General features: G+C 44.3%; 6 protein-coding genes across 6 annotated transcripts; 3 read left to right on the top strand and 3 right to left on the bottom strand.

Annotated features, from left to right (window-relative positions):
* Positions 1-923: 923 nt before the first annotated feature.
* KVR01_013860 (uncharacterized protein) lies at positions 924-2,015 on the top strand (the record flags this gene model as incomplete). The annotated part of the gene is made up of 1 exon (XM_044792307.1): positions 924-2,015. One exon carries the CDS (start codon positions 924-926, stop codon positions 1,488-1,490), a length of 567 nt encoding a protein of 188 aa, XP_044637160.1. The 3' UTR covers positions 1,491-2,015.
* Positions 2,016-6,923: 4,908 nt separating this feature from the next.
* KVR01_013864 (uncharacterized protein) lies at positions 6,924-8,856 on the top strand (the record flags this gene model as incomplete). Its single annotated transcript, XM_044787117.1, has 5 exons — positions 6,924-6,962; positions 7,046-7,318; positions 7,451-8,154; positions 8,229-8,308; positions 8,390-8,856. 5 exons carry the CDS (start codon positions 6,924-6,926, stop codon positions 8,854-8,856), a joined length of 1,563 nt encoding a protein of 520 aa, XP_044637164.1.
* An 825-nt stretch (positions 8,857-9,681) lies between these two features.
* KVR01_013858 (uncharacterized protein) lies at positions 9,682-10,373 on the bottom strand. Its single transcript, XM_044781872.1, has 2 exons — positions 10,260-10,373; positions 9,682-10,178 (listed from the first exon to the last, which is right to left on the bottom strand). The coding sequence occupies exons 1-2, from the start codon at positions 10,315-10,317 to the stop codon at positions 9,709-9,711; spliced, it is 528 nt and encodes a 175-aa protein (XP_044637158.1). The 5' UTR covers positions 10,318-10,373; the 3' UTR covers positions 9,682-9,708.
* Positions 10,374-15,953: 5,580 nt separating this feature from the next.
* KVR01_013852 (uncharacterized protein) lies at positions 15,954-16,926 on the bottom strand (the record flags this gene model as incomplete). The annotated part of the gene is made up of 4 exons (XM_044791134.1): positions 16,718-16,926; positions 16,526-16,582; positions 16,401-16,468; positions 15,954-16,340 (listed from the first exon to the last, which is right to left on the bottom strand). The coding sequence occupies exons 1-4, from the start codon at positions 16,902-16,904 to the stop codon at positions 15,954-15,956; spliced, it is 699 nt and encodes a 232-aa protein (XP_044637152.1). The 5' UTR covers positions 16,905-16,926.
* A 1,582-nt stretch (positions 16,927-18,508) lies between these two features.
* On the bottom strand, positions 18,509-20,095 carry KVR01_013863 (uncharacterized protein; the record flags this gene model as incomplete). Its single annotated transcript, XM_044789648.1, has 3 exons — positions 18,509-19,710; positions 19,764-19,844; positions 19,903-20,095. The coding sequence occupies 3 exons, from the start codon at positions 20,093-20,095 to the stop codon at positions 18,509-18,511; spliced, it is 1,476 nt and encodes a 491-aa protein (XP_044637163.1).
* A 912-nt stretch (positions 20,096-21,007) lies between these two features.
* Positions 21,008-23,039, top strand: KVR01_013862 (uncharacterized protein; the record flags this gene model as incomplete). Its single annotated transcript, XM_044793323.1, has 2 exons — positions 21,008-21,018; positions 21,056-23,039. 2 exons carry the CDS (start codon positions 21,008-21,010, stop codon positions 23,037-23,039), a joined length of 1,995 nt encoding a protein of 664 aa, XP_044637162.1.
* Between the last annotated feature and the right edge of the window lie 316 nt (positions 23,040-23,355).

The following is a 23,355-nucleotide window of genomic DNA, read 5'->3' as shown; positions in this document are numbered from 1 at the left end:
TAAAGAATATATTTAAATTTAATCTTTATTTAAATTAATATTTATTAAATAAAGTAATCATACTTTATTATTTAATTTTATAATTTTAATAGCTTTATAAAAAAGAAATTACTATTAGTAATTAAATTTCTAACTTTATAAAAGTAAATTTTTATTTAAAAGAAGTTATTTTATTTAAAATAATTAATATATTTTTAAAAAATTAAAAGTATTAATTTAATTTTACTTAAATTAAAATCTAAAAGAATTTTAAATTTAAACTTAAAACTTTTAATTTAAAATTAAATTATTAAAATAAAAATATTTAATAAATTTAAAAAACTTAAATAAAGTTAATAATTAAATTATATTATAATATAATAAAATATTTAAATATAAATTAATTAGAAATTATAATTTTAAATCTTTTAACTTTATATTAAAAAAAGTTTAAATTATTATATATAATAAAAAGTTTTTAATAAATATAACTTTTTAATTATTTATATTATATTCTTACTTATATAAAGTTTAATAATATATATAACTTCTATTTAACGAATTATTATAGATAATATACTTATATATAAACTAAGATTTTATTAATACTAGAGATTAGTAATCCTTTAGGGCCTTAGAGTAGGACGTTAAACAAACTGCCTATCGCAAATTATAGCAGGTCGTCTTTCGTAACATAGAGCATTTCAGTTGGGGAAACAATTGTCCGCCTTCTTTAGTCTCAGGCTCTTTGCCTCAGGTATACCCTAGGGTACCAAAGGCATCAGATCATCCAGCTCTAGATTCTTCGCCTCCACCAGACCACACTCCACTAAGAACAGTAAGCCAAGGACCTCACGTGTCCACGGCGGAAGATCCTAGCTGGGAAGAACATAAGCCTTTCCACGACATTGGCCCTTACAGCCTTCGTTGCTTTGAGCAAAGTCATGGGAGTCACAACATCATCACCGACCTACGGTACAATGCACTCCGGCCAGCTGTACCCTCCAGACTACGAAGATTGTACGAGGCCCTTGGTGGAAGTTTTTGAAAAGTCCAAGGACCGGACCGAGTTCACGGGCGGCTCTCTGACCGTCGTTCGCGGCTGGCCGAGCACCGGCGGCTTCTTCATCCTGAGCTGCGACGGAGTTGAGCTCGAGTTCCTCGGTCTCGACCGCTTCGAGCCGACACCACGGTCCCAGGATCCCGCGGAGGAGGACGCATTCTGCGCTCAGATGCGCAGGCTCGGGCCACGTTGGTACCGTAACCTGGAGGAAGAAGCCTTCGAGAGTCTCGGGAGGGAGTCTCGAACCGACACCGTTCACAAGGCCTTTGGCTGGCCGGCCGATGGGGGCGTTTGGGCCCTGAAGATGCCAGAAATGGACTCTTATTTTAAGGGCATGTCAAGGATCCGAAATGCCTTTAGCATGGCTGAAAGGTGTCGTCAAATTGAGAAGCTGGGCGGTGTATTTTTCAGTGACCCGACCAAATGCGCGGACCTAAAATTGGCATGAAAGCAGCTGCCATTCCCTCCGAGTCTCTAAACTGGAATTAATGGAAATGCAGTCTGTACTACAAGAAACTGGCGCATTCAATACACGACGCCTCCTTGAGCATCTCGTTTCGTGTCTGTAGGCATCATTCGTATTTCTCCGTGTCGGCCTCGCAGAGGCGGGGTGTCTCGCGAAACTGCGCTACTCGTTGGACGTAGTCGGGGCGCAGCACGTAGGTCTCGTCGTCAATTTCGTTGGCGGCGCTTTCATCGGGCGGCGAGGAGTGGTCGGGAGCACTCGGTCACGGGGCGGGCAGGTGCGCCGTGTTGCATTCGGCCGTGGTTTTGAGAGAGCGATGCCGTGGAACCGTGGCGGTCGTGATTGCGCTGTATAATGACTTGGCGGATTTCGCCACGACACGTAGTGGATCGTAGGTGAATTGGCAGAGAGTCGGCTCTGTTTGAAAATCATTGAGTGGTTTTGTTTTTAGTCCCTATACGTGATTTATGTGGCGCCTCCATACAATGGTAACCACCAAAGATTCAGCAGCGAATTCCACGGTGAATAGGGGCTTTAGTTAAACCGGCCTGCAAGCTTTACTCGGCACCTTCCCTATTTAATTAAGTCGGTATTATTTTATATCTAGTAGGGTTTGTCCCAGTTGGATCGGCCCCCACGTTACTTGTCAGCTTAGCTGCGCCTTCACCCTGCTAATTTGGGGGCAGCTGACGGTACTAGCATAAGGAAGAGGTTGCAACCGTGCATACAGGATCCAAGCTAACCAAAACACGATCAGGTCTGGTAACTATTTGAGGGCAACAGTTGCATTCTGGAATCCGAAAATATCTGGGCTGCTAGTTTTCGTTTTTGTTTACTTCTGTGTGGCCCAGGGCTGGTCATAGCCGCGCAAGAAGGTGGCCACCCCTTAATACTACACGGTCTGCGAGAACGAATCTACATTCTGGAAAGAATCCACCTTCTGGAAGGATTCCACATGTCAGAGTTAATGAAAGTATTATGCATAAGTCCAAGTTGCGAAGGAAGCCCAATCGAGCACAGAATTGATTGATCTGGTCTTTAAAGGGCACTATATATCCGTGACGTGTCTGGAATTCTGTGTTTGTTGTTCTTGTAGTCACAAGTATTCTGCTTGTACCGTGTCCCTTCTTGCACTCATTTCAACCTTCTCTAGGCCTTGCAAGTTCTTTCCTCTTCTAATACAGCATTGCATTCTTGCCTTGATCAAGTCCCGCCATGGCTAATATCACTGCTCACCTGCTTACGGCTTTTCGGCAGATAGGGACACTTCCTCCCTACGCAACTGTTCCTCAGGTTCTCATTTATCTCTTCATTACATATCATGTCCTAACGGCTCTCTACAACATAACCTGTCACCCCCTTGCACGAGTCCCAGGTTACAAGCTAGCCGGCATGACTCGACTTTACCAGACCTACTGGTGCTATAGAGAAGGTCGAAGCATATACTATCTCAAAGTCCAGGAGATGCACGAAAAGTTCGGGCCCATCGTGCGAGTCAACCCTAATGAAGTCTCCTTGCGCGATCCTCGGGACTGTGAAAAAGTCTATACAATCAGATCTAAATACACGAAAGACCCACTCTTCTACCGCACAATGGGCGTCTTGAAGGGGATGTTCGGAACCTTTGACAACGAGCTGCATCGAGCTCGACGGCAACCGTGGGTGGCACATTTCTCCAAGTCTGCTGTCGCCGGCCTCGGGGACACCGTAAACGACAAGGTAGCCACGCTTTGCAGAAGGGCCGAGGAGGAGCTAGAAACCACCGGAGTCATGCCTATCCAAGGCCTTCTTCATGCGCTAATGATCGACATTGTGTCCGAATATACATTGCCAAGCTCAATGGACATGCTATCTCACAGGCCGTACGCGACTATATATGCATCAGATCTGCTCAACCAAGCGGGATTCATCTGGATCATGATGATCAACGACTATCTTTATCATGTGGTTCAAGGAATCTTGACGGTTTCCAGCGCAGTCTTTGGTTCAAGAAGCCAGTTCGACAGACTTTTGGAGGTACGGCCCTGCTCTCATATGCGTGGCAGTTGGTCGTTCTCGTTGCATGATGGAATTGCTGATCTTGTTATCCGTCGCACAGAAATGTACTTTAGTTGTTGACGAATATCTTCGCCGCAAACAACACAACTCGATCGAAATAGCTACCGCGAAACCCATCTTTCAATCCGTAATGGGCAACTGCGCTGATGCTCAATCAAAGACGCCTTCCTTAACCAGGGATGTACTGATAGATGAGCTATACAGCTTCAACCTGGCAGCGGCGTTCAACTTCGGAACAAGCATGTCGGTGACATTGTACCACATTCTGTCCAATAAAAAAATCGTCGAACGCCTTCACGCTGAGATCACAGAGGCTTTTCCGTCGCCGTTGGTTCCTATCACCCACGCTGCAGCAGAGAAATTACCATACCTCGTCAGTGCCGCTGCTTCGCTGCCACTCTGTTCAGTCACCCTCTTCTCTCGGATAAAGAAGACACTGACTTTCCAAACAGACGGCATGCTTGCAAGAGGGAAACAGATTGGGCTACGGGCCTATCGGCCGCCTTCCCAGGATCGTGCCATCAGGCGGAGAGACCTTCCAAGGATACCACGTGCCAGCTGGGGTAGGTTTAAAGTCCCACAACTGAGTATCTTCCTCCTCGCAGAAATGCTAACAGGGCTTTCGTCAGTGCACCGTTGGGACGTGGAGCTACGTGCAGCACCACAACGAGGAGATTTGGGGCCCAGACCATGACGACTTCAACCCAGACCGCTGGCTAGATACAGACCGTGCTCGATTCATGAATAAATATCTATTGACGTTCGGGAAGGACTCTCGTAATTGTATTGGAAAGGAGTAAGCTTATGAGTCCCCATTTCCGCAAACCTTGGCTTAGACGCCAATGCGCCTAGTCTTGACTGATTGAGGGAAAACTCACTAGGCTCGCATTATCCACAATGTACGTCTGCCTCGCAACTTTCATACAGAGATTCGCGACCGGTTTGCGGGTCCACGGCGCCTACCCAGTAAATCGTCTGAACGACAACTTCGCTACGGTCATCCCGCCGAACTCGCCGCGGCTTACATTGGAAAGGCATGCAGCTACATAAGGACTGGGCGGGGTGGTTAGTATGCTAATGTGGGAGAAGTTCCACGCATGCCTGTATATTACTTCTTAAATTAGCCCATAGACTATCCAATGCAATCTGATTGTCCCGATCATCGCACATTCCAGTCTACGAGATGATATTGTGTCCTTTGAGCACCTGGCCGTTGCTCTGGGCTAACGACCGTAAGCCTGCAAAGAAAGGAAATTTCGCTGGTCTTTATGCATTACTTGGCCCCAGTGGTAAGATTTGGAGCCTCAAGCAGTATCATAATATCTTCAATCCGCTTCTTACGTGCATGGAAGGCTCAGGAAGGGCACAGGCGCCCAGCTTGTAACCGCCATGGGCGAGGCTCTGCAAGGTTGGCTCCCTGTCATAGGTGTTCAGTACGGCCTTGAGCTTCTTGGTGTTGTCCTCTCCGTGCGTGGTGATGCCATCCAAGTTCTCGGAAGTATTTTTCATGCACTGACTCGCATCAGGGCATCTCGCCCATGTGATGCTTTGGCAACGCTGGCCATGAATACAATTGAAAATCCTGCTACTGGTATAGTAAGGCGCCCTGTATGGCTTCAAACTTATACTTAGTACAAGCGAAGCCAGGTAAACACCCTTTCCTGGAAGTGATACCTCGAATATGCGAGAACCTAGCAAAGAGGTGGGATGTGGAGACCTGGTTGACTTGCTTTCAGCGGCGTGCACTGCAAGGCCAACTAGCATATCAGTTGGAAGCGGAATCGGGGCAAGAGCAAGAACGCCAGAAAATTGTGTCCCCCAAGCTTCATAGACCTTACAGAAGAGGCAGTGGATGATACGCGCTCCCCATACTGGCTCGTACCCCTCAACATCAGGGAAAATATCTAACAAGCCGACTGCTAAGAGAAGCTTCGGGAACTACTGATTCTTCCCAGTGGATTTTACGAGCTTAAACTGGGACTCAGCTGTCCTATTTACTTCATCGATTTGTGCATCCTGGATTTGAACGGTCGTATGTCTTAAGAGGGACTCCCGACCCTCTCAATGGAATTCCGCTAGATTGTTACCCTTATAGCTAGCAACCATATACACAGCGGTTGCCTTCGAATCCGGTAATGTTTGGAGTCAAAGACGACCGCCGTGTGAATTTTGCCGGCCAGGGTGGCAACTGCGGCAATACCATCGGGGCCAACGCCGACAACGCCAACATCGTAGGTATCCATAGTGCTTCTTGGTATTCTTTTCCTTACCGCTCTTCAAGAGTGCTAGCCTGTTCAATGAAACAGATAAATACAATTCAGTGAAGTGAGACAGGAAGCAAAATCCAGGAGCGGGATCGCATGTGAATGAGAATTCGTGGGAAAAGGCGTCCAAGACGACAAGCTCCATCCTTTGCGTTGAAGTTCAATCGAAGCGTACCAGGGTGCTTACACCGACAGGAGAGGTCAACTGGTGCGAGCGGTCACGGAACGCGACATCTCCCTGTCAGGGTCATCCAGTCGGAAGAGTTTCAGTGACATGTCGGGGGAAACAACTTGAAGGGTCCCGACCAAGCGTTGGTGGTCTGTTCATTTCCCGGCCAAGTATCTAGGTCTCACCGTGCCCCAATCCCGACAACGAGATGAGACCACTCATGCATTGACAAGGGATTTTCAAACGGAAATAAAGTTTCCCTAATGTTAGTGTGTTGGTGATACCCACCAACATGCCCATACTCTGCTATGACGAATCTGGCGGAGCCCGATGCAACAACAGTGTGGTGCCCACACCGAAAATTCATGGGCTCGACCAACAATCACGCTAGCAGAGCCCCCGGCACCAACGTCTACATAGTCTGACAGACGGACCAACTGGGCAGGGGGGGCTCAACCTGCGGTGTCACAAGAAAGAGACACGGGGGCGGGGTGTGTGCGTTCCCACACGGATGCCTGTTCCACCAAGCCCATGCCTGATACCCGCCATGATTTTGACTGCAGGCGGTGCTGTAAACACGCATCTACGCGAGTTTTCCCCTTCCCCGAGCCCCTCCCTATGAAATGAGGAACTTGATGAGTCGTGGTGAATGATACACACGCATGCTGGGTCGTCTTCAGATCCTCAGCTCCATCAGGACAGATCGTTCACCTTCTTTCTGTCCATCTTTTACTTCTCCGGTGTCATCAGTCGAGCATCAGAAGCGCGGTTTTCCTTTACTTTCGCCGCTCACTGTCGTTCAGAGCCGATATGACCCAGCCGCAACACACGAATGTCAAAGAAGGGGAGGATAGGGCACAAGTCGGCACTCCCGCTCGCCATGAAGAGCTTGTGCCGACCAGTGGCCCACGTTTGGCATTCATCATGCTCGGATTATGTCTGGCCGTTTTTCTGACAGGAATGGTCTGACCTCGTCCTTCCATTGCTCTACGGCCCTTACCGTCTACATGTCCCCACCACTGAAACATGCTGACCGGCAATCGCAGGATCAAACTATCCTGGCCACAGCAACACCGGTGATCAGTGATGAATTCCAGACCATTGCTGATCTAGGGTGGTGGACAAATGGGTACTTGCTCACGTTGAGCAGCTTCCAATTATTCTATGGAAAGCTGTATAGCCTTTTCTCAATCAAGATTGTCTACCTAGTCGCCATTGCGTTGTTTGAAATCGGATCCCTCGTCTGCACCACTGCTCCCAACTCTGCTGCTCTGGTGATTGGGAGAGCAATTGCAGGCCTAGGGGCAGCCGGAATCTTCGTAGGTGGATTGTTCGTTTTCTTTCCCTCTCAATCAGACCTGCGACGGCGTTCATTTCTGTTTTTATTCATGTGCGCAACTCGACACTTGATTGAACAAGCTTCAGAGGTGGAAAGCTGACCGAGATTGTAGTCCGGCGGCATCCTGATCACCACGAAGACTATCCCATTGGCTCGTCGAGCGGCCTACTTGGGTATCATGTCTGGCGTATTCGGTGTTGCTGCCATCCTCGGCCCATTCATTGGCGGTGGCTTGATCGACAGCACGACTTGGAGGTGGTGCTTCGGTATCAATCTCCCTCTCGGAGTCATTACTGTGATCATTTGTGCATTGCTCGTGAAGACACCCGTTCAACCGGAAATTGAGGGTTTCACAACGGCACAGAAGTTGCGCCAACTCGACATCCCTGGTACAGTTCTCATGGTGGCCGGTCTCATATGCCTCCTCATGGCGCTGCAATGGGGAGGGTCCACGTATTCCTGGAACGACAGTCGCATAATTTCCCTGTTCGTCGTTGCTGCGGTCCTAGGCATCGCATTTGGAGCATTTCAAACACTGAGCAGGTTCTCTACCACCATCCCGCCCGCTGTGGCTCGTAATCGGGATGTTTGGTTTGCGGCCACTTACGCCATGAGTATCACAGGCGGTGTGTATACGGCGATCCTATACCTTCCCATTTGGTTCCAGACTGTGCGCGATTACTCGGCTTTATCATCCGGCACAATGCTGACCCCTCTGATCGGTGGCTACGTTGCCTGCTCTGTGATTGCCGGTGCAATTACCATGGCTGTCGGTTATTACAATCCCGGAATGATACTGGGCACACTGCTAGCTATGTGAGTCCCACAATCATCGTGCACAAGTACCCCGTGTTGGATGGTAAACTGATAAACCCAATCTGCCTATTCAGCTCTGGCTCCGCGCTATTGACAACCATCGACACTAGCTCATCCACGGCTCGCGTAATTGGATATCAATTACTTTGTATGTGTGATCTTACGACCGTTATTCCCTCCCATCTTCTCGGCCTTAAATAGAAGCGACCACAGCTGACTATCTTGCAACTACTAGACGGTTTTGGCGTAGGATTTGCCTTCGGCCAACCCAGCTACGTTGTACAAACGGTGCTGCCACCCCCTGACGTTCCCATTGGTGTGACTTTGATCACATTAGTTCAGAATCTTAGTGCCTCTGTTTTTGTGGCTGTGGCCCAGAGCATATTCCAAGACAAGCTTAGATCTCACTTGGAAGCTATGGACCTGCCCGTGTCTATTAATATTTCATCTACCGGAGCAGCCCAGATCGCGGATGCAGTGCCGCCAGAGTTCCGGGACCGCGTCGTAAAAGGCTTAAGCGAATCTCTTGTCACGACCTTCTACATATCGCTGTCTCTCAGTTGCGCTTCAGTGATAGGTGCGGTCGGAACTAGGTGGCGATCGATGAAGGAAGGAGGGACTAGGAAAACGGAAGAAACTGCGTTAGCTGATGGAAATAGCGAGCAACACCACACGGGCGAAGCTTTAGCTGAACGGAAGTAGATTTTAAATGTCGGTAACAACAATAATGAGATATTCTCGAAGGCAAGTTCTGCAGTGTTTAAGTCACAATTGCATGCGCAGATCTCATCTGTTAGCCGATTTATCGGTGTGACAAGCTCCCTGTTCCGGATCAGCATTTTCACGCACGGAGATTAAATATATGACCTTTGGGCTTTCGGGTGGAGCAGCTATGAGAGACGTCAGAGTAGCTTAATACCCCCATGAGATGCGAGTACACAAATTCTCTCATGGGCTTATCAGCGCGGGTGTATGTGAGGCGGAATATGAGAATACCCGTACTAGCTACCTCAATGACAGATGATGGCGTCCTCCATGTGTCCGTCATACGGAGAGCGTAAGGCTTAACATTGATCTTGCGCCACCTTTGAGATTTCTTCTATGCAAAAAAATGCTTTGCGCGTTTGCAAAGCAACGTTATAATGCTTAAGTGTGGGAATGAACGAGTCTTCCGCCAGCTTGTCAATCGAGAAGGTGAAGATAGCAACACGCTTAGATCCACCAATGTCAGCTGAACACAAGTACTTGCGTAATGGGTGCGGCAGGTCTGGTTGAGGTATAGGAGAGAATGTTGGGATGTTTAAAATATATGCTTAAAATGGGTGGGTCAAAGACCTCATCGCTTGCAGTCAGTAAAATGGTAAAAATACCAGTTATTATGTATTTCTGAGTGACTGCCTTGGCTCAAAATCCATTGATGACCGTTGAACCTAACATCTCCTAGCAAGTAGGATTGTATGGATCTATGTCATGAACCATGTTTGACAGAGCTTTCACGTCCGGGCTTAGCAAGCGCTAAGATGGACGTCCAGACAAGTATTTCGCTGTCCATCCCTACTCTGGAATCTCTGTCAACTCAACGAGTTCCCCATCTGGGCCCCTCACATAGCAGATTCGCTGTCCCCTAGCTTCCAGGATTGGTGCATCCTGAGGAACAGTGAATATACCACTAAAAACATGATAGCCCTCAGCCTTGACCCTTTCCAAAATGTCGTCCAGGCCCTGCACAACCAAGTTGACATGTACAGCGCCAATGTCCCATGGCCTTGCCTGCGGTGTACGGGCCCTGTCTGCCTCGGGAAGATCAGCCGGCAGCTCGTACTCCATCAGCTCGAGCGTGGAGACATGATTTGGCTGGTCGCTGCCGCCCACACGGGGCGTTTGTGGCAACCCCAGGAAGACCACCTTCATAGTTGCGCCAACCGGGGCGCCGGTGATGGTATGGGTTGCTTCGGGAGGAACCTGCTGCTCCCAGATGACCGGAACCCCAATAGTATCCCTCCAAAACCGGAGGCTATCGGACACTAGAGAGACTCGATATTCAGCGACTTGCTCAGCAGAACGGAATCAAGAGCAAGAGAATTGCTGTGTTGCCCAAAGCTTACTTGAGCGAACGGCCATGCCTGTGTGGCCATAGCCAAGAAGCTTGAAATTCGTAGCCATTGAGTGAATCGAGAAAATAAAAGCTGTTTGTCGAAGGAAGCCTGCAATGATTTTCGCCTTGTACACCTGTGCAAGTCGCATGAGCAGGAAGAAAGGCTGCTCTGGAAATATGAGGTGACCATTTATATGCAAAAATGAGGGGCTCGCCCTAGAGTGTACTTTTGCGCATCACGCTAACCGGGTGACCACCAACGGCTGCAATGGTGCCCGCACAGTGTAGCTGGCTCATTGTACCCCGGGAACTGGGCATTCGAGCCTTGATTGTTGGTCGACGTGCACGCCAACACCACCTTGGCTACTCCGTACCATCGTTACGCTTACCCCTGTTCCCGATTGCGCCCACTCCCTCGACCCCGTTCCGCAGATGAGGGGCGCCGGATGAGATTAGAAATCTGCTCTAGAACTTGAAACGGCATGTTGATTCCTATCTGCCGATATAGCTCTAGATATCATCGAGGCCCTCGTCGAGGACAGTCCTATTTGAATGGGTACGTAGGAGACCGGCAGCCTGAATTCAGTCGCACCCCGTAGATAACTCAAGTCTCCCTACATAAACAAGAGAGGTAACTAGCTCTCCTCAATCATTACTAGAAGTTGTGCGGCTGATCCAACGAACAGGCTCAATACCTACATTAACTAGTGGAAGACCGGGAACTGGTATGTGAATCTATGGGTCGACACTATTAACCCGGGTACGTTCGCAGGGTAGAGCACCTAGGTACTAAGTCAGCTGCTAAACATCTAGGCCACCTCTCGATAGACAACACCTTTAATGACTTCTCTATGTCGCTATAGTCCCGGTGAGTCAAGCTGAAGTGCTTACTGTAGATAATATACGTTTCTAGCCCTAATAGTATTACAGTAAGGTTGCCTCCTTTTATTGTTTTACACTAACTTATAACAGCGGACTTAAGCGACACCTTAGTATATATACCTCCTAGATATACTATTTATTAAATCGAATTACTAGATTTAAAGTAAATATTATAACTATATTTAATTTTATAGATATTATATATTATATAAACTAGTTTTTTATATAATTATTAATTATTATATATTTTTAAATATATTAATAATAAAGTTAAAATATTTAATATTAAATAAAAGTATTATATATATTTTATAAATATTAAATTAAAAATAATAAAAGTATTATATTTATTAAATATATAAATAGTTATATAAAATATAAATATATAAAAGATATTTATATTAATATTTAATAATATTATTATTTAATTTATATTATTTAATTATTTAATTATTTAATTATTTAATTATTTAATTATTTAATTATTTAATTATTTAATTATTTAATTATTTAATTATTTAATTATTTAATTATTTAATTATTTAATTATTTAACTATTTAATTATTTAATTATTTAATTGTTTAATTATTTAATTATTTAATTATTTAATTATTTAATTATTTAATTATTTAATTATTTAATTATTTAATTATTTAATTATTTAATTATTTAATTATTTAATTATTTAATTATTTAATTATTTAATTATTTAATTATTTAATTATTTAATTATTTAATTATTTAATTATTTAATTATTATTTAAAGTTTATAAATAATATATTTAATAACTTCTTATATATATTTTTATAGTTTTTATAAAGAAATTTTAAACTTTTTTATTTTTATTATATTTTTATATTTTTAAAAGTTAATAATTATTAATAATAAAAGTATAAATTAAAAAAATTAAATTTATTATATTATATTTTTATCTTTTATATATTATTTTTAAAACTTTATTTAAAAGTTTAAAAATAATATATTATAAATTATTATTTTATTTTTAATATTTTTAAACTTTATTATATATTAAAAGTATATTTATAATAATATTTACTAAAATATTTATTATAATATATAATTCATTTAAAATTCTTTTAAACTTTATTATTAAATTAAAAGTAAAAATTAAAGTTTAAAAAATAAAATAAAATATATTTTTAAAATTAATTTAATTAATTTTATTATTTAAAACTTTTATAATAATTTTATAATTTATATTTATAATATTATTTATTATTAAAAGATATTTTTATATTTAAATAATTTAATTTAATATTATTAATTTTAATATAAATTAATTTATTAAAAATAAAATTATTATAAATTTAAAGTTATTTAATTTAATATTAATAAATATTATTATATAAAAGTATTAAATTTATTAAATAATTTAAATAAATTAATTAAAATAAATAAAAGTAAAATTATTATTATATTAAAAGTTTTAACTTTATTTTATAAATAAATATTTATTTAATAAATATAAAAATATTACCTTTATTATATTATAAGTTAAATAATTAAAAGTAATTATTTAACTTATTATATTTTATTAAATTAATATATAATTAAATAAAAATTATATTTTATTATAATATATAATATTATTTTAAATTTATAATTTTAATAACTTTATTAAAATGTAAAATAAAATATAATTATTAATAATTAAATTTATTATTATATTAAAGTAAGTTTTATTTTAAAAAAGTTATTATTTAAAATAATTATTATATTTTAAAAGAAATTAAAAGTTATAAGCTTAATTTAAAATAAATTTAATTTTAATTTTATTTAAAAAAGAATTAAATAAGTTTAAAAATAGTTTAAATAAAGTTAAAAATAAAATCAAATTATAATATATTAAAATAATTAAATAAATATTAATTTAAAAATTATAAAATAAATTTTTAAAGTTTACATTAAGAAAGTTTATTATAATATATATATATATATATATAAAGTATTAAATTTTATTTCATTTTAATTTAATATATTATAAATATTTAATATTTTATTTTAAAATTAATTTAAAAGTTTATTAAAAATAAATATTTTTATTTTATTATAATTATTATTTATTTAAAAATCTATAGTATATAAAAGAAATAAATTTTAAAAGTTTAATATTTATAAAATAAATAAAGAAATATTTTTAAAATATAATTTAATTTTATATATTAAAATTAAACTTTAAATTAATATTAAATTAATCTAATTTTATTTTAATATATATTTATATATTAATCTTTATTTATATTTATAAACTTTATTAGAAAAGAAATAATTTATAGTTTTTATTTTTATTATTATTAAAAGTTTATAAAAATAAAAATAAAAGTTTTAATTTTATTAATAACTTTTTTTATAAAAATAATTATATAAAAACTATTATTTATTTTATATTATTTAATATTATATATTTTAATAATTATTTAATATAAATATTATTAAATTAAAAGTTAATATAATATTTTTTTAACTTTATATAATATTATTAATAGTAATTTAATAAATATAAGTTATTTTAAAAAATTATAATAATTTAAAGTTAAAAGAAAGAGGAAATAAAGACTTATAATATATTTAAAAAGGGGGTGCCTAGGAACCCGATAATATACTAGACTAGTAGTGGGGCTATGGGACAGGGAATGTATCCACCTCATGGAGTATACCGAGGTTGTCAACCCGCCACTATCACATTGCAGAAATGTTTTCTTCGTGTTGGTTCAATCCCATGTCGAGCCAGTGGACACCAATCGCTCTGTGCCGCACACTTGTAGCTGCTTCGCCCGCGCAAGATGTGCACAGCCCGCACTGTTGGTTACAATTTGATCGACGGACATGTTCCGAGGGTCACATCGGGCCGTTACCCGGTCGATGAAAATGCACACACTGTGCCTACCAACAGATATGCCATCCTACGGAATCCTACGGAGTACATTTGAACACTCTTGTTGATAGACGAAAGAGGAAGAAAAAGTACAAGGGCCCCAAATGAACATACATAACAAGACGCATTGCATGGGGGTGAATAGAACCTGGAATGGCAACTTAGAAGTCATGATATCTCATTATGTCAGCCAAGACCATGAGCTAGTGAACAGCGAAAGGGAGGAAGCTAATGACTCCGTTTTTCTAAAACATGCTGAGGTGATAAAGGTAACGTCCATAACTATGTATGTAGGGGCACGGGATAGCAGTATCGGCATTAGAGGGTTGATCTTTAGTAGCAAGCCCTTTGGTGAACCCCTTGACGACCAACTTGACCCACGAAGTATCAGGGATCTCAGCCTTAATAGCTTTCCACTGACTCGATGGTTCTTTATATGGTTGTTCTTGTCGATGGTGGGATTATTACCCCAGTTAGGGCTTCATGTTTTGACCTGTGGAAAACCCCTAGGTGTGGCGGATGGCAGCTTTAGAAATATCACGAGCATATTACTAGTATTGACCGCTTGATTCCCATAAACAATTGAGTCTCTGATGTCTATTATCGTATTTCCATACTTTTTTCAACTAGCTAATAAACGCTTTTTACAGCTCCGGCTCCAACTGTCACGCCACAACTCTGGTACCTTGCCATTACAGGCAGAGTACTAGGGGCATTTCTATTATCACCACTTTGTATATGTATGATGAGCATTCCTAGGACAATGACAGTAGAGGCACGTTCCAGTCAGTCTAATGAAGCTTAGAACGCCTCAAGTGTCACAAGTCACTTAGAGCTTTTTGTTAGGGCAGATAGACTACCACTGAACGATCGATTATCAGTCGGTCCTCAGCTCATTAGAGTATTGCTATATTATGTGGAGTCTTGTCTAGTCCTCATGCATATAAAACATATATAGCGCTAAATACATGCTATCTTGTACTTCCTATGCTTGTTAGTACTACTATTACACTAGTAAATAAATGTAATAAATATTTCTACTAGTTTAAAGGCTGGGGTAGTCCTATGTTTATTATTTTTATTTAATTAAGGAAACTAAAGCCCGCATGAGATGGTGATACATTTACTTCATCATGATGTAATATTTACGCTAAACTCAAGCTATAGATACTGCTTTTCCACAGATGCTGAGTTTGTGGCCATGGAATTGAGGATGTGACGAGATGGTGGCATCTTCCTGAGCTTGACTTGCAACCCACAACCAGTACACCACCTGGGCACTCAAATCTCAAACTGGAGAGCAACTGTAGCTCTCTTGGGAGATGGGGTACATTTTCAAGATGGCTTGCTGGTTGCAAGCGATGTGATAGCTGGTCTCATTTTCCGTAGTGATTTCGTCGACCTGCATGATCCGCGAATTATTATTGAGCTCACGGCAGTACACGTGAGCCGGGCGATCGATTTGTTGGTGTGGCTGGAAGCCGGCGCTAGATGACCACTCCTTGGTATTATAGGTGTCCCTTCGAGTTCTGTTCTTTCGACTGCTCCAAGCACCGAGCAATTTCAAGCGCAATGGTTTGAAGAAGGCCGAGCCCGAATTATGCAACCTTATGAAGGCGGCAAGTGCAGGCATGCATCCTACCACGAGCGCTATATTGTTCTCCAGCATTCTGTGCGGTGATTCCGTCAGCCGTGGCAGTGAAACCATGTAACCCGCAATGGTAAGGTAAATTCATACATCCAAATGAATAGCTGGGCCTCTTGCCACAGCTGGTCACCTGCATAATCCAAGAGCAGTCTGAAGCGCCAGTAGGCACTCAGAAGGCTTGCTATTATTCCCCTGTCAACGGAGTCAGCTTTATAGTTTTCTAGACCTATTCTCGTCTTTGTAATAGGACTGAATGAATATATGGGATTTGATGTCTTACATGATTCCGGTTAGAAACACAGTGCTGAGTTGGATTTTCTTGCGCCGAGTGATCTGAAGATTGCGGATCACCAACAAAGGGATAATGAGCATCCAGATGTTAAGAATAACCTCACAAACACCATGAATAGGTGCATAGTATGTCATTTTCCGAGTTCTTCCGTTTGTCCCAGGGTCAGACCAACTCTCACCAGCACGAGGGGCTTGAAAGACAATGACCAAGATCAGGTGGGGGATATAGACAAGGGCACTGAAGGCTATTGCCAATTTGATGAATAGCTTCATTTTGCGCTCAACGGAAAACATTTGGAGGTAGAGGACCATGATTGGAAGCTTCGTCGTGAACTGGGTGATTCCGAGCATAATGTTCGAGACAAACAACAACTGAGAGGCCATTAGTATTATTAACAAACCAGCACTGGATTAGGGGCAAACGAACCTTACCTTAGACAGCCTCTCTTGCATAAACCAACATACGGGTACATCCCAGATATGCCGACTATAGGAGTGCACTATTACCACGTTAAACAACGCCCCTCTAATTAGAGCCAACAAATTAGAGGTCTTACTGTTCATGATAACACCTGAGTATCCAGTTGAGAAGATGAATCCTATGATCGCCAAGTCTTTTTGAAATAGATGTATTAGTCTCGTTGCCGCTTGTGTAGTAAATATAAGGTCTTGTCCTGGCCTCGACGCAGTCTTTCATCGTGTGGTGCAGGTTGTTGGTGAATGGATTGGCGTGTGAGTTTGTTCCTTACAGTCCGCCATCGCCAACCTCTTCCGGTTCACGAAGAGTCTCCCAGAAAGGAAAAAAATCGAGAGGCCTGCGAAAACAGAACCGACTGCCAGCGTCTCAATTGAGAGGTCTTTTGGGTCTAACAAGTTGGAGGTTCGCCCCTTTGGCGGCGCCGCCGCCGAAATCGCGCAGTAATCCATAGTAGACATTTAAGAGAGAATTGTGTTTGAATGAGCTTCTTCTTCATCAATTGATGATTGACGAAGGGTAGATAGCAAAGGGAGAGAGTGCAAGGGACCTGGGCAGGGGCTGGGACGAGGTCCAAAGGTTGGCCACCCCTCATGCGGTCTACGCGCCGAGTTTGGAACCCGGGGATGAACTTTGCCCGACTCAAATGGTACGCTGTGCCCTAACAGGTATTCTAACCGAATGCAACAGCTTTCTTGGTCTCACCCGCCGACTGTTCCAATAAAGGTAGGACGCTGGCGCTTGCACGGCGCAGTTGGGCGCTTCAAAAGGCACAGCTGTGGAGACACAATCAAGAGACCATCGCTCTAACGTCCAGATTGTTATTCCCAGCGTGGAGTCGATTTGGACCAGCCAACCATAGATGTGGGGTAGATTAGTTAGTTACATCCTAAGGTCACCTTGAGACGCAAGAAGTGGAGATAGTATGCATGTTGGTACTATGTACTAGGACGCAGAGTAGGATTTCTATTCTTAGACCCCAGGCGGATGAACGTGCCTGCACACTAAATAGAACTGCCTACGGACTGCCCCGCCATCAGTGCTTTCTTAGCACAGTGGGGGTCAAATGCAGCCAGAAATTTATTCCTGTACTTGGAGTTGTAGACCCCAAATTAATCGACCAGCCCTAAGAAATGTAGGTCCAGTCAGACGTGAAATTCTCTACCAAACACCAATCGCTGATGCTCTCAGTTTCGGGGAAAGCGCCTCATTCGAGAAGCCTTGCTACTAATCTGGCAGCAGTTGCTAATATTGGGAATGTGGCGTATGAGACACCTACTTGTGCGTGCGGTCATGTTGAAGCAAGCACATACCTAAGTAAAGAATGAGGGAAAGCTTTAGCCCTAACCCTTTGCGGTGATCACCAAGATATCGTGCCAATGCTCCTCGAAGCAGGCGCCAAATTCCCAACAGATCGACCTAGTGCTTGGGGATCAGATTGGGCATCCATCTTCCATGTTCACATTCTGCCTGCTCTTAATTCTTTTTTTTTTGTTGTTCCTTCTTTTGCAACATTGTCGCACGGTGGGGAGAAAGCGCTGCGTTTCTCCGCCACGACCATGGGGCCCAACTTGGTGTGCTGCCCTCGAGGGTTGACGGCGTGTCTCCTGTGAAAGGTGCTGTTGCGAACGGGCGGCACGATACTATTGGGAGTTGAAGGTCAGGGCGATAGCGGATAAGATATTCGTGGAAACAAAGGCGAGCGGGCAATCGCACTGAAATTAAGTACCTGTCCTTGAATATCCACTACTACAGTATTTCTCGAATGGTTTTTAGAACTGCATTGTTCGAGCTTAACGTTCTTTGTGCGTCAGAACGGGCGAATGGGCCTGAATCTCCGGACCGACCGATATTGACGTGCAAAGACTGGAAAGAGCCGAGTTTGATGCAGCTTGGATAGCATCCTAAATATTGGTTGAGATGAACAGTTCATTAAGCCTGGAGGGGGGCGTGTGTGGTTTTGTTTCTAACCCGCATACGTGTGGCATTCATGTGGTGCCTTACTCCAGCATGACCCAGCGTTTAGAAAGAGCAGAATGCCAATAATAAGAGTGCAGAGAAGCCTTTACAGAGTGTAGCGAAAATCAGGGTGTCGGTCGCCCTTCTTGCCCTCAGCAATGTGTCTCGCCCGCTCGTCGATACCCATAGCCTGCCGCACGTGGTTGATCTTATTCAGAGTAATCCACATCGTGGAGTACCCTACCGAAGCTATGGTGATAGCACCCAGAGATACCGCATGGCCGATAGTATATCGACCGTCTGAAGCTGTGATGCGGTATATCTGCCCCGCCATTATTCCAGCACTATTCCCGATTGTTTGCTGCAACCCAATGGCCGTTGCACGCTTAAAGTACCCAGCGTTGCTGTTACTGACCCAGGTCACGTTCAGCCCAACAACACAATAGATCCCCGTCGCAGTAACAAATGTGGCGAAGTACTGCAACCCAGTCATATCCATGCTCACGCCTAGCATCAGTGCATAGCCCGTCGCAGTGATCAGGGCCATGGGCACCATGAACACTGCTCGTTTGTTGATCTTGTCTGATACGTACGCGACGATGAGGTAGACCGCTGACGCCCAGATGTATACTGGCACAGTGAGCAACTGCGTCTTGACGCTGCTGTATCCAAAAGCACGGATGATAATGGGCAAGAAAGTCCCAAAGCCGAAGGAGCAGGTGTTGGCACAAAACTGACACCCGGCAGAAAGCCAGACTTTTGGATCGCAGAACGCAAGCATCATCTCTGTCGTATCGAAGCTGTCTGATTCGCCCTGGTAAGCCCTGCCCTGGTCGGCGCGGATCCTCATCAGCGCCTTGTCGTGCTCTGTAAGCCAGTTGGCACTCTCAAAGCTATCCGGCAGCAAGAAGATGAAGGCGAGTCCGACTGCTAGAGATATCACACCCTCGATGAGAAACAGCCATCTCCAGCCAGCGAGCCCGCCCGCGCCGTGGAGGCTGGTCAAACCGTATGCCAGAAGACCACCAAACGCCCCCGACAGAGCGGCAGCAACGAAGAGGTAAGACACACGGCGGGCCTGCTCTTCTCGATTGTAGTATGTACTAAGGTATAGCGTTAAGCATGGGAAAAGTCCAGACTCGAACATTCCGATGAGCAGGCGCGTCGCGAGAAGGCCTGAATAGTTTGTGACGAAAGCAGAACCGACCACGGTTGCGGACCAGGCTAGGATGAAGAAGGGAATAAGCCGGGACGGCCGGGCTCTCTTCAGGATCAGGGAAGCGGGGATTTCGAATATGATATATGTTACTACAGAAAATTAATTCTCGATAATTCTGGGGAATCAAGGTCGTTAAATTCACTATAAAAGACGGTTACTGCGACATTAAGCCTGTTACCAGTCAGGTGTAGATCTTCGCTCATACCAGCAATCGCCGCATTACCTAGTTATCATAAGACTTGTTAGCTCGGCGCTGAAATAGAAATATGGAAGAAGTATACCAATATTACTCCGATCTAGGTAGGCGACAAGGAAAGCAATAACCATCATTGGCGCCAGCCAGCGGTCGAGTTTCCTGAGGAGCTTTGCTTCAGCCGCCGGATCAAGCGTCGATGAGTGCGAGCTGGTGTGTGCGGAACTTGGCGAACCGAGATCGCCATCCGTTTCCTCGGCCGGTACCTTTTCTAAGGACATTCTTGATTGTGTTTGTTGAATGGTTCAGGATAGTAATGATTGTGTACCTACTCGGACATGACAGAACCTTGGAAGTCCCAGCCAATCCATCAGTTGCGGTATTGATATAGTGCTGGACATGCAGCACACTGTGAGATCGGCCGGTTTACACAAGTAAGTCCATTGTCATTTCCCGGTGCTTATCAACTTGTCCATCGGCCCTCCTCGCTCGCCCGGGTCGGCAAATTACTAGTAAAGGACTTATCGTCCCATCGGCTGAAGATCCACCTCCATGCAGCTAAGCGGGGGCCAAGGGATACGTACAGTCATTCTTGTCGTTCAAGGGCCAGCAATGGGGCTGGCTGCTTGTTCCCCTCGCCATCCAAATGCTGGGGATGTTAGGTGATAACAAAAACCCCTCTCCTAATTCCGGCTGGCTACTGCAGGCATGAGAAAGCCGAGATCTCATCGACTGTGTCCAGCTCCAATGTTTACCGATCTCTCATCCCCGCATCGGTTTATTTGCCCCAGAAGCCAAAGGGCTCGGCCTCTTTGATCGGGAATAAGAAAAAGACGGTCTCGATGGAGGGTGTGCTGCCTAGCTCAGGCCTGGCGCTGGATCCGATAATTCCGTCAACTAGAAAAAGAAAGCGAGGGAGGCACGCAGCTGCGTGCCAGGCGTGTCATCGTCGAAAGCAGAGGGTGAGTGCACACGTAACTACAGCGTCATTTTGAATTATAGTGAAAGCCAAAGTACGCGCTCCGGAGGCTGGAACAACAATCGATGTGTCTTTCTGCCGGAGGTATCTGTTTCATCACATTCATTGAGTTTGGAGACCGCGAGTGATGTCGACATTCTCGGCGTGGCTGTCATCACAGTTGAGCAGCAGAATACATTCGATTAACACGGCGGCAGTGCAGCAGAACCCGACCATGTCTCAACTGTGATCGTCGCGGTGTAGGCGCCTCATGCTCATACAGCCATCTGGTCGAGGACACCGGGCAGCCGATATCACGGCCCACGCCGCCTCTTCGCAATTCACCCGTCGTCAACCCGGCACCGCCAATTTCATCGAGTGATACCCCCGGGAATTCGTACCAGGAACGACGAGACCTCGAGGCAAACTCCTCATCGGGTAGGACAGTACCTCATAGGCCGTGGACTGACGGCGGACAGCAGCAGCCTAGCGAAAATAGCCGAGACCAACATTGCGAGTACCCAGTCGGCAATCTTTTCAGGAGCCGCGACGCCCCTTCATTCTTTGGCTCGTCCTACTTTGGGCCTCATGATGCTGCCAAGATCATCCAGGCTCCTGCTCCGGAACTTTCGTCTGGTCTCTTACCCAAGGCTCGAGCGAGCTCGACGCATTCGTTTCGGGATGAGGGCGGGCCGTTCTCCCAGATATGGGAGTTACTCGGGTTGTTGCCTAGAAATAAATCTGCAGTAGACAAGTTGACAGACTGTTTCCTAGACGAACTGAATTGGGCTATCGATGCCGTGCAGCCCGCATCGTTCAAGTCAAAGTACGAGGACTTTTGGTCCAGAAAATTTGGCTTTGACGACTTCGCCACCATCGACCTCCGTTGGTTAGCCCTGCTCTTCATTGTAATGGCATATGGTGTCCTATTGGACTGTCCGAGACCGCGGAACAAAGAGGTGCAGGCAGAGGTCCACGAGAGCTCGCAGCGTTTCTACTGGGCTGCCCGAAGAGCCATCGTGATTGCCCCAACCTTCTACGGAGAATCGACGGACCTCGTTCGGGCAGGTGTGCTGGTGACGCGCTACCTCATCTACGCCCGCCGCGTACCCGAGTCATGGCTTACGACGAGCTTCGCCATGCGCATGGCACAAGCCCAAGGCATGCACATTGACGGGGAGAGATGGAAGCTGCCAAGAAAGGAGACAGAGACGAGGAGGCGGTTGTGGAGTAACCTCTACATGCTGGACAAGACCATCGCTCTCGCTCTCGGGCGCCCCTTTGCCATCGTCGACCAGCAGTGTCTGGTGAAACAGGCGTCCAACGTCTGGTTAGACGATCTCAATGACGAGGAGGCGGCAGCTGCGACTGAAGCACCAATGTCCGAACCGACTGCAAGTGTCTTCAGTCACATGGCCCATGAGTTGGCTGCAGTGGTGGGTAAGATACAGGAGCGTTGCTTTGGGCTCTTCACCGTATCTTACGAGACGGTCCTTGCCCTTGACAGTGAGATTGAGACTTGGAAAAGCAAGCTCCCGAAATATTTCGAGGTCGAAGACCCCGACACGTCAAAAGACGAGCGCCTGCCTTTCTTGACCTGGCATAGGCTGCACCTACACAGCATGTATCACTTCGCCCGGGTCACCTTGCACCGCTCATTTCTGCTCCGCCAGTCAATCACAAACCGATACAAACATAGTCACGACGTCTGCATAGCTTCGGCCTGCGCTGACCTCAGCATGGGTCTGAAGCTGTTCAGTCAACCCCTGAGCGACCGGTTGAAATGGAGTCTTGGTCCGCACAACCTCTTCAACAGTGCCTTGGTGCTCGGCATCATCGCAGTCCGGGACCCGCACTCACGCCGGTCGCACGCAATCCTTGAAGACCTCTCTGCATATTGCAGGATGCAAAGAAATGATATATGGGTCAACGAGTTCGCCCTAGCTGAGGTCAAGATGGTCGAGCTCTGCGTGAAGAGAGCGAGACAATCTCAATCTCAGTCATCTCCTCCAACTGAGATGGCCCCTTTGACTTCGGTGGACCCAGCTGAACGTTCTGTTCAACATGCCGGGAGGACGGATAGGCCGCCGACGCAACCACAACTCACGGTCGAGAGTCCTGACTTCGACCCCTTGCTTGCTGGGCTCGGACTCCCTTTCAGCACGTTGACTACGCAAACGATGTGGGATGATTCAGGGTTCTTTTTGCCAGAAAATGGAGACTTGTCGCAGTGGGAGCATTTCATCAATACTCTCATGCATGATTAAATGAATGCTTGACTTCAATATTGTCTGAGCCTGTTGCATGTCTCCATCGCCTACACAGTCATCTTGAGGCATATTTGCGAAATCTTTCAAGTGGTCATCTATCAATGATACTCGTGTTTCAGAATGCCTTGAGGTTTCCGGGAAACAACATGCTCAAACTGTATTTAAGATGTCACCGATCGAGAGGAAATCATTGCTGCTCTCAGGGATGGGTTGGCAACAGATAGTTGCAGTGTTCAAAACAAGATACACGTATGAGGATGTGGCGCGACCTCCAACAGGCGAATGACGTTACAGTCATTCTGCCAACGCTTGA

Source organism: Diaporthe batatas, assembly GCF_019321695.1.
Source record: "Diaporthe batatas strain CRI 302-4 chromosome Unknown Contig00035, whole genome shotgun sequence".
Lineage (NCBI taxonomy): Eukaryota > Fungi > Ascomycota > Sordariomycetes > Diaporthales > Diaporthaceae > Diaporthe > Diaporthe batatas.
This window is presented reverse-complemented; position numbering and strand designations above follow the sequence as displayed.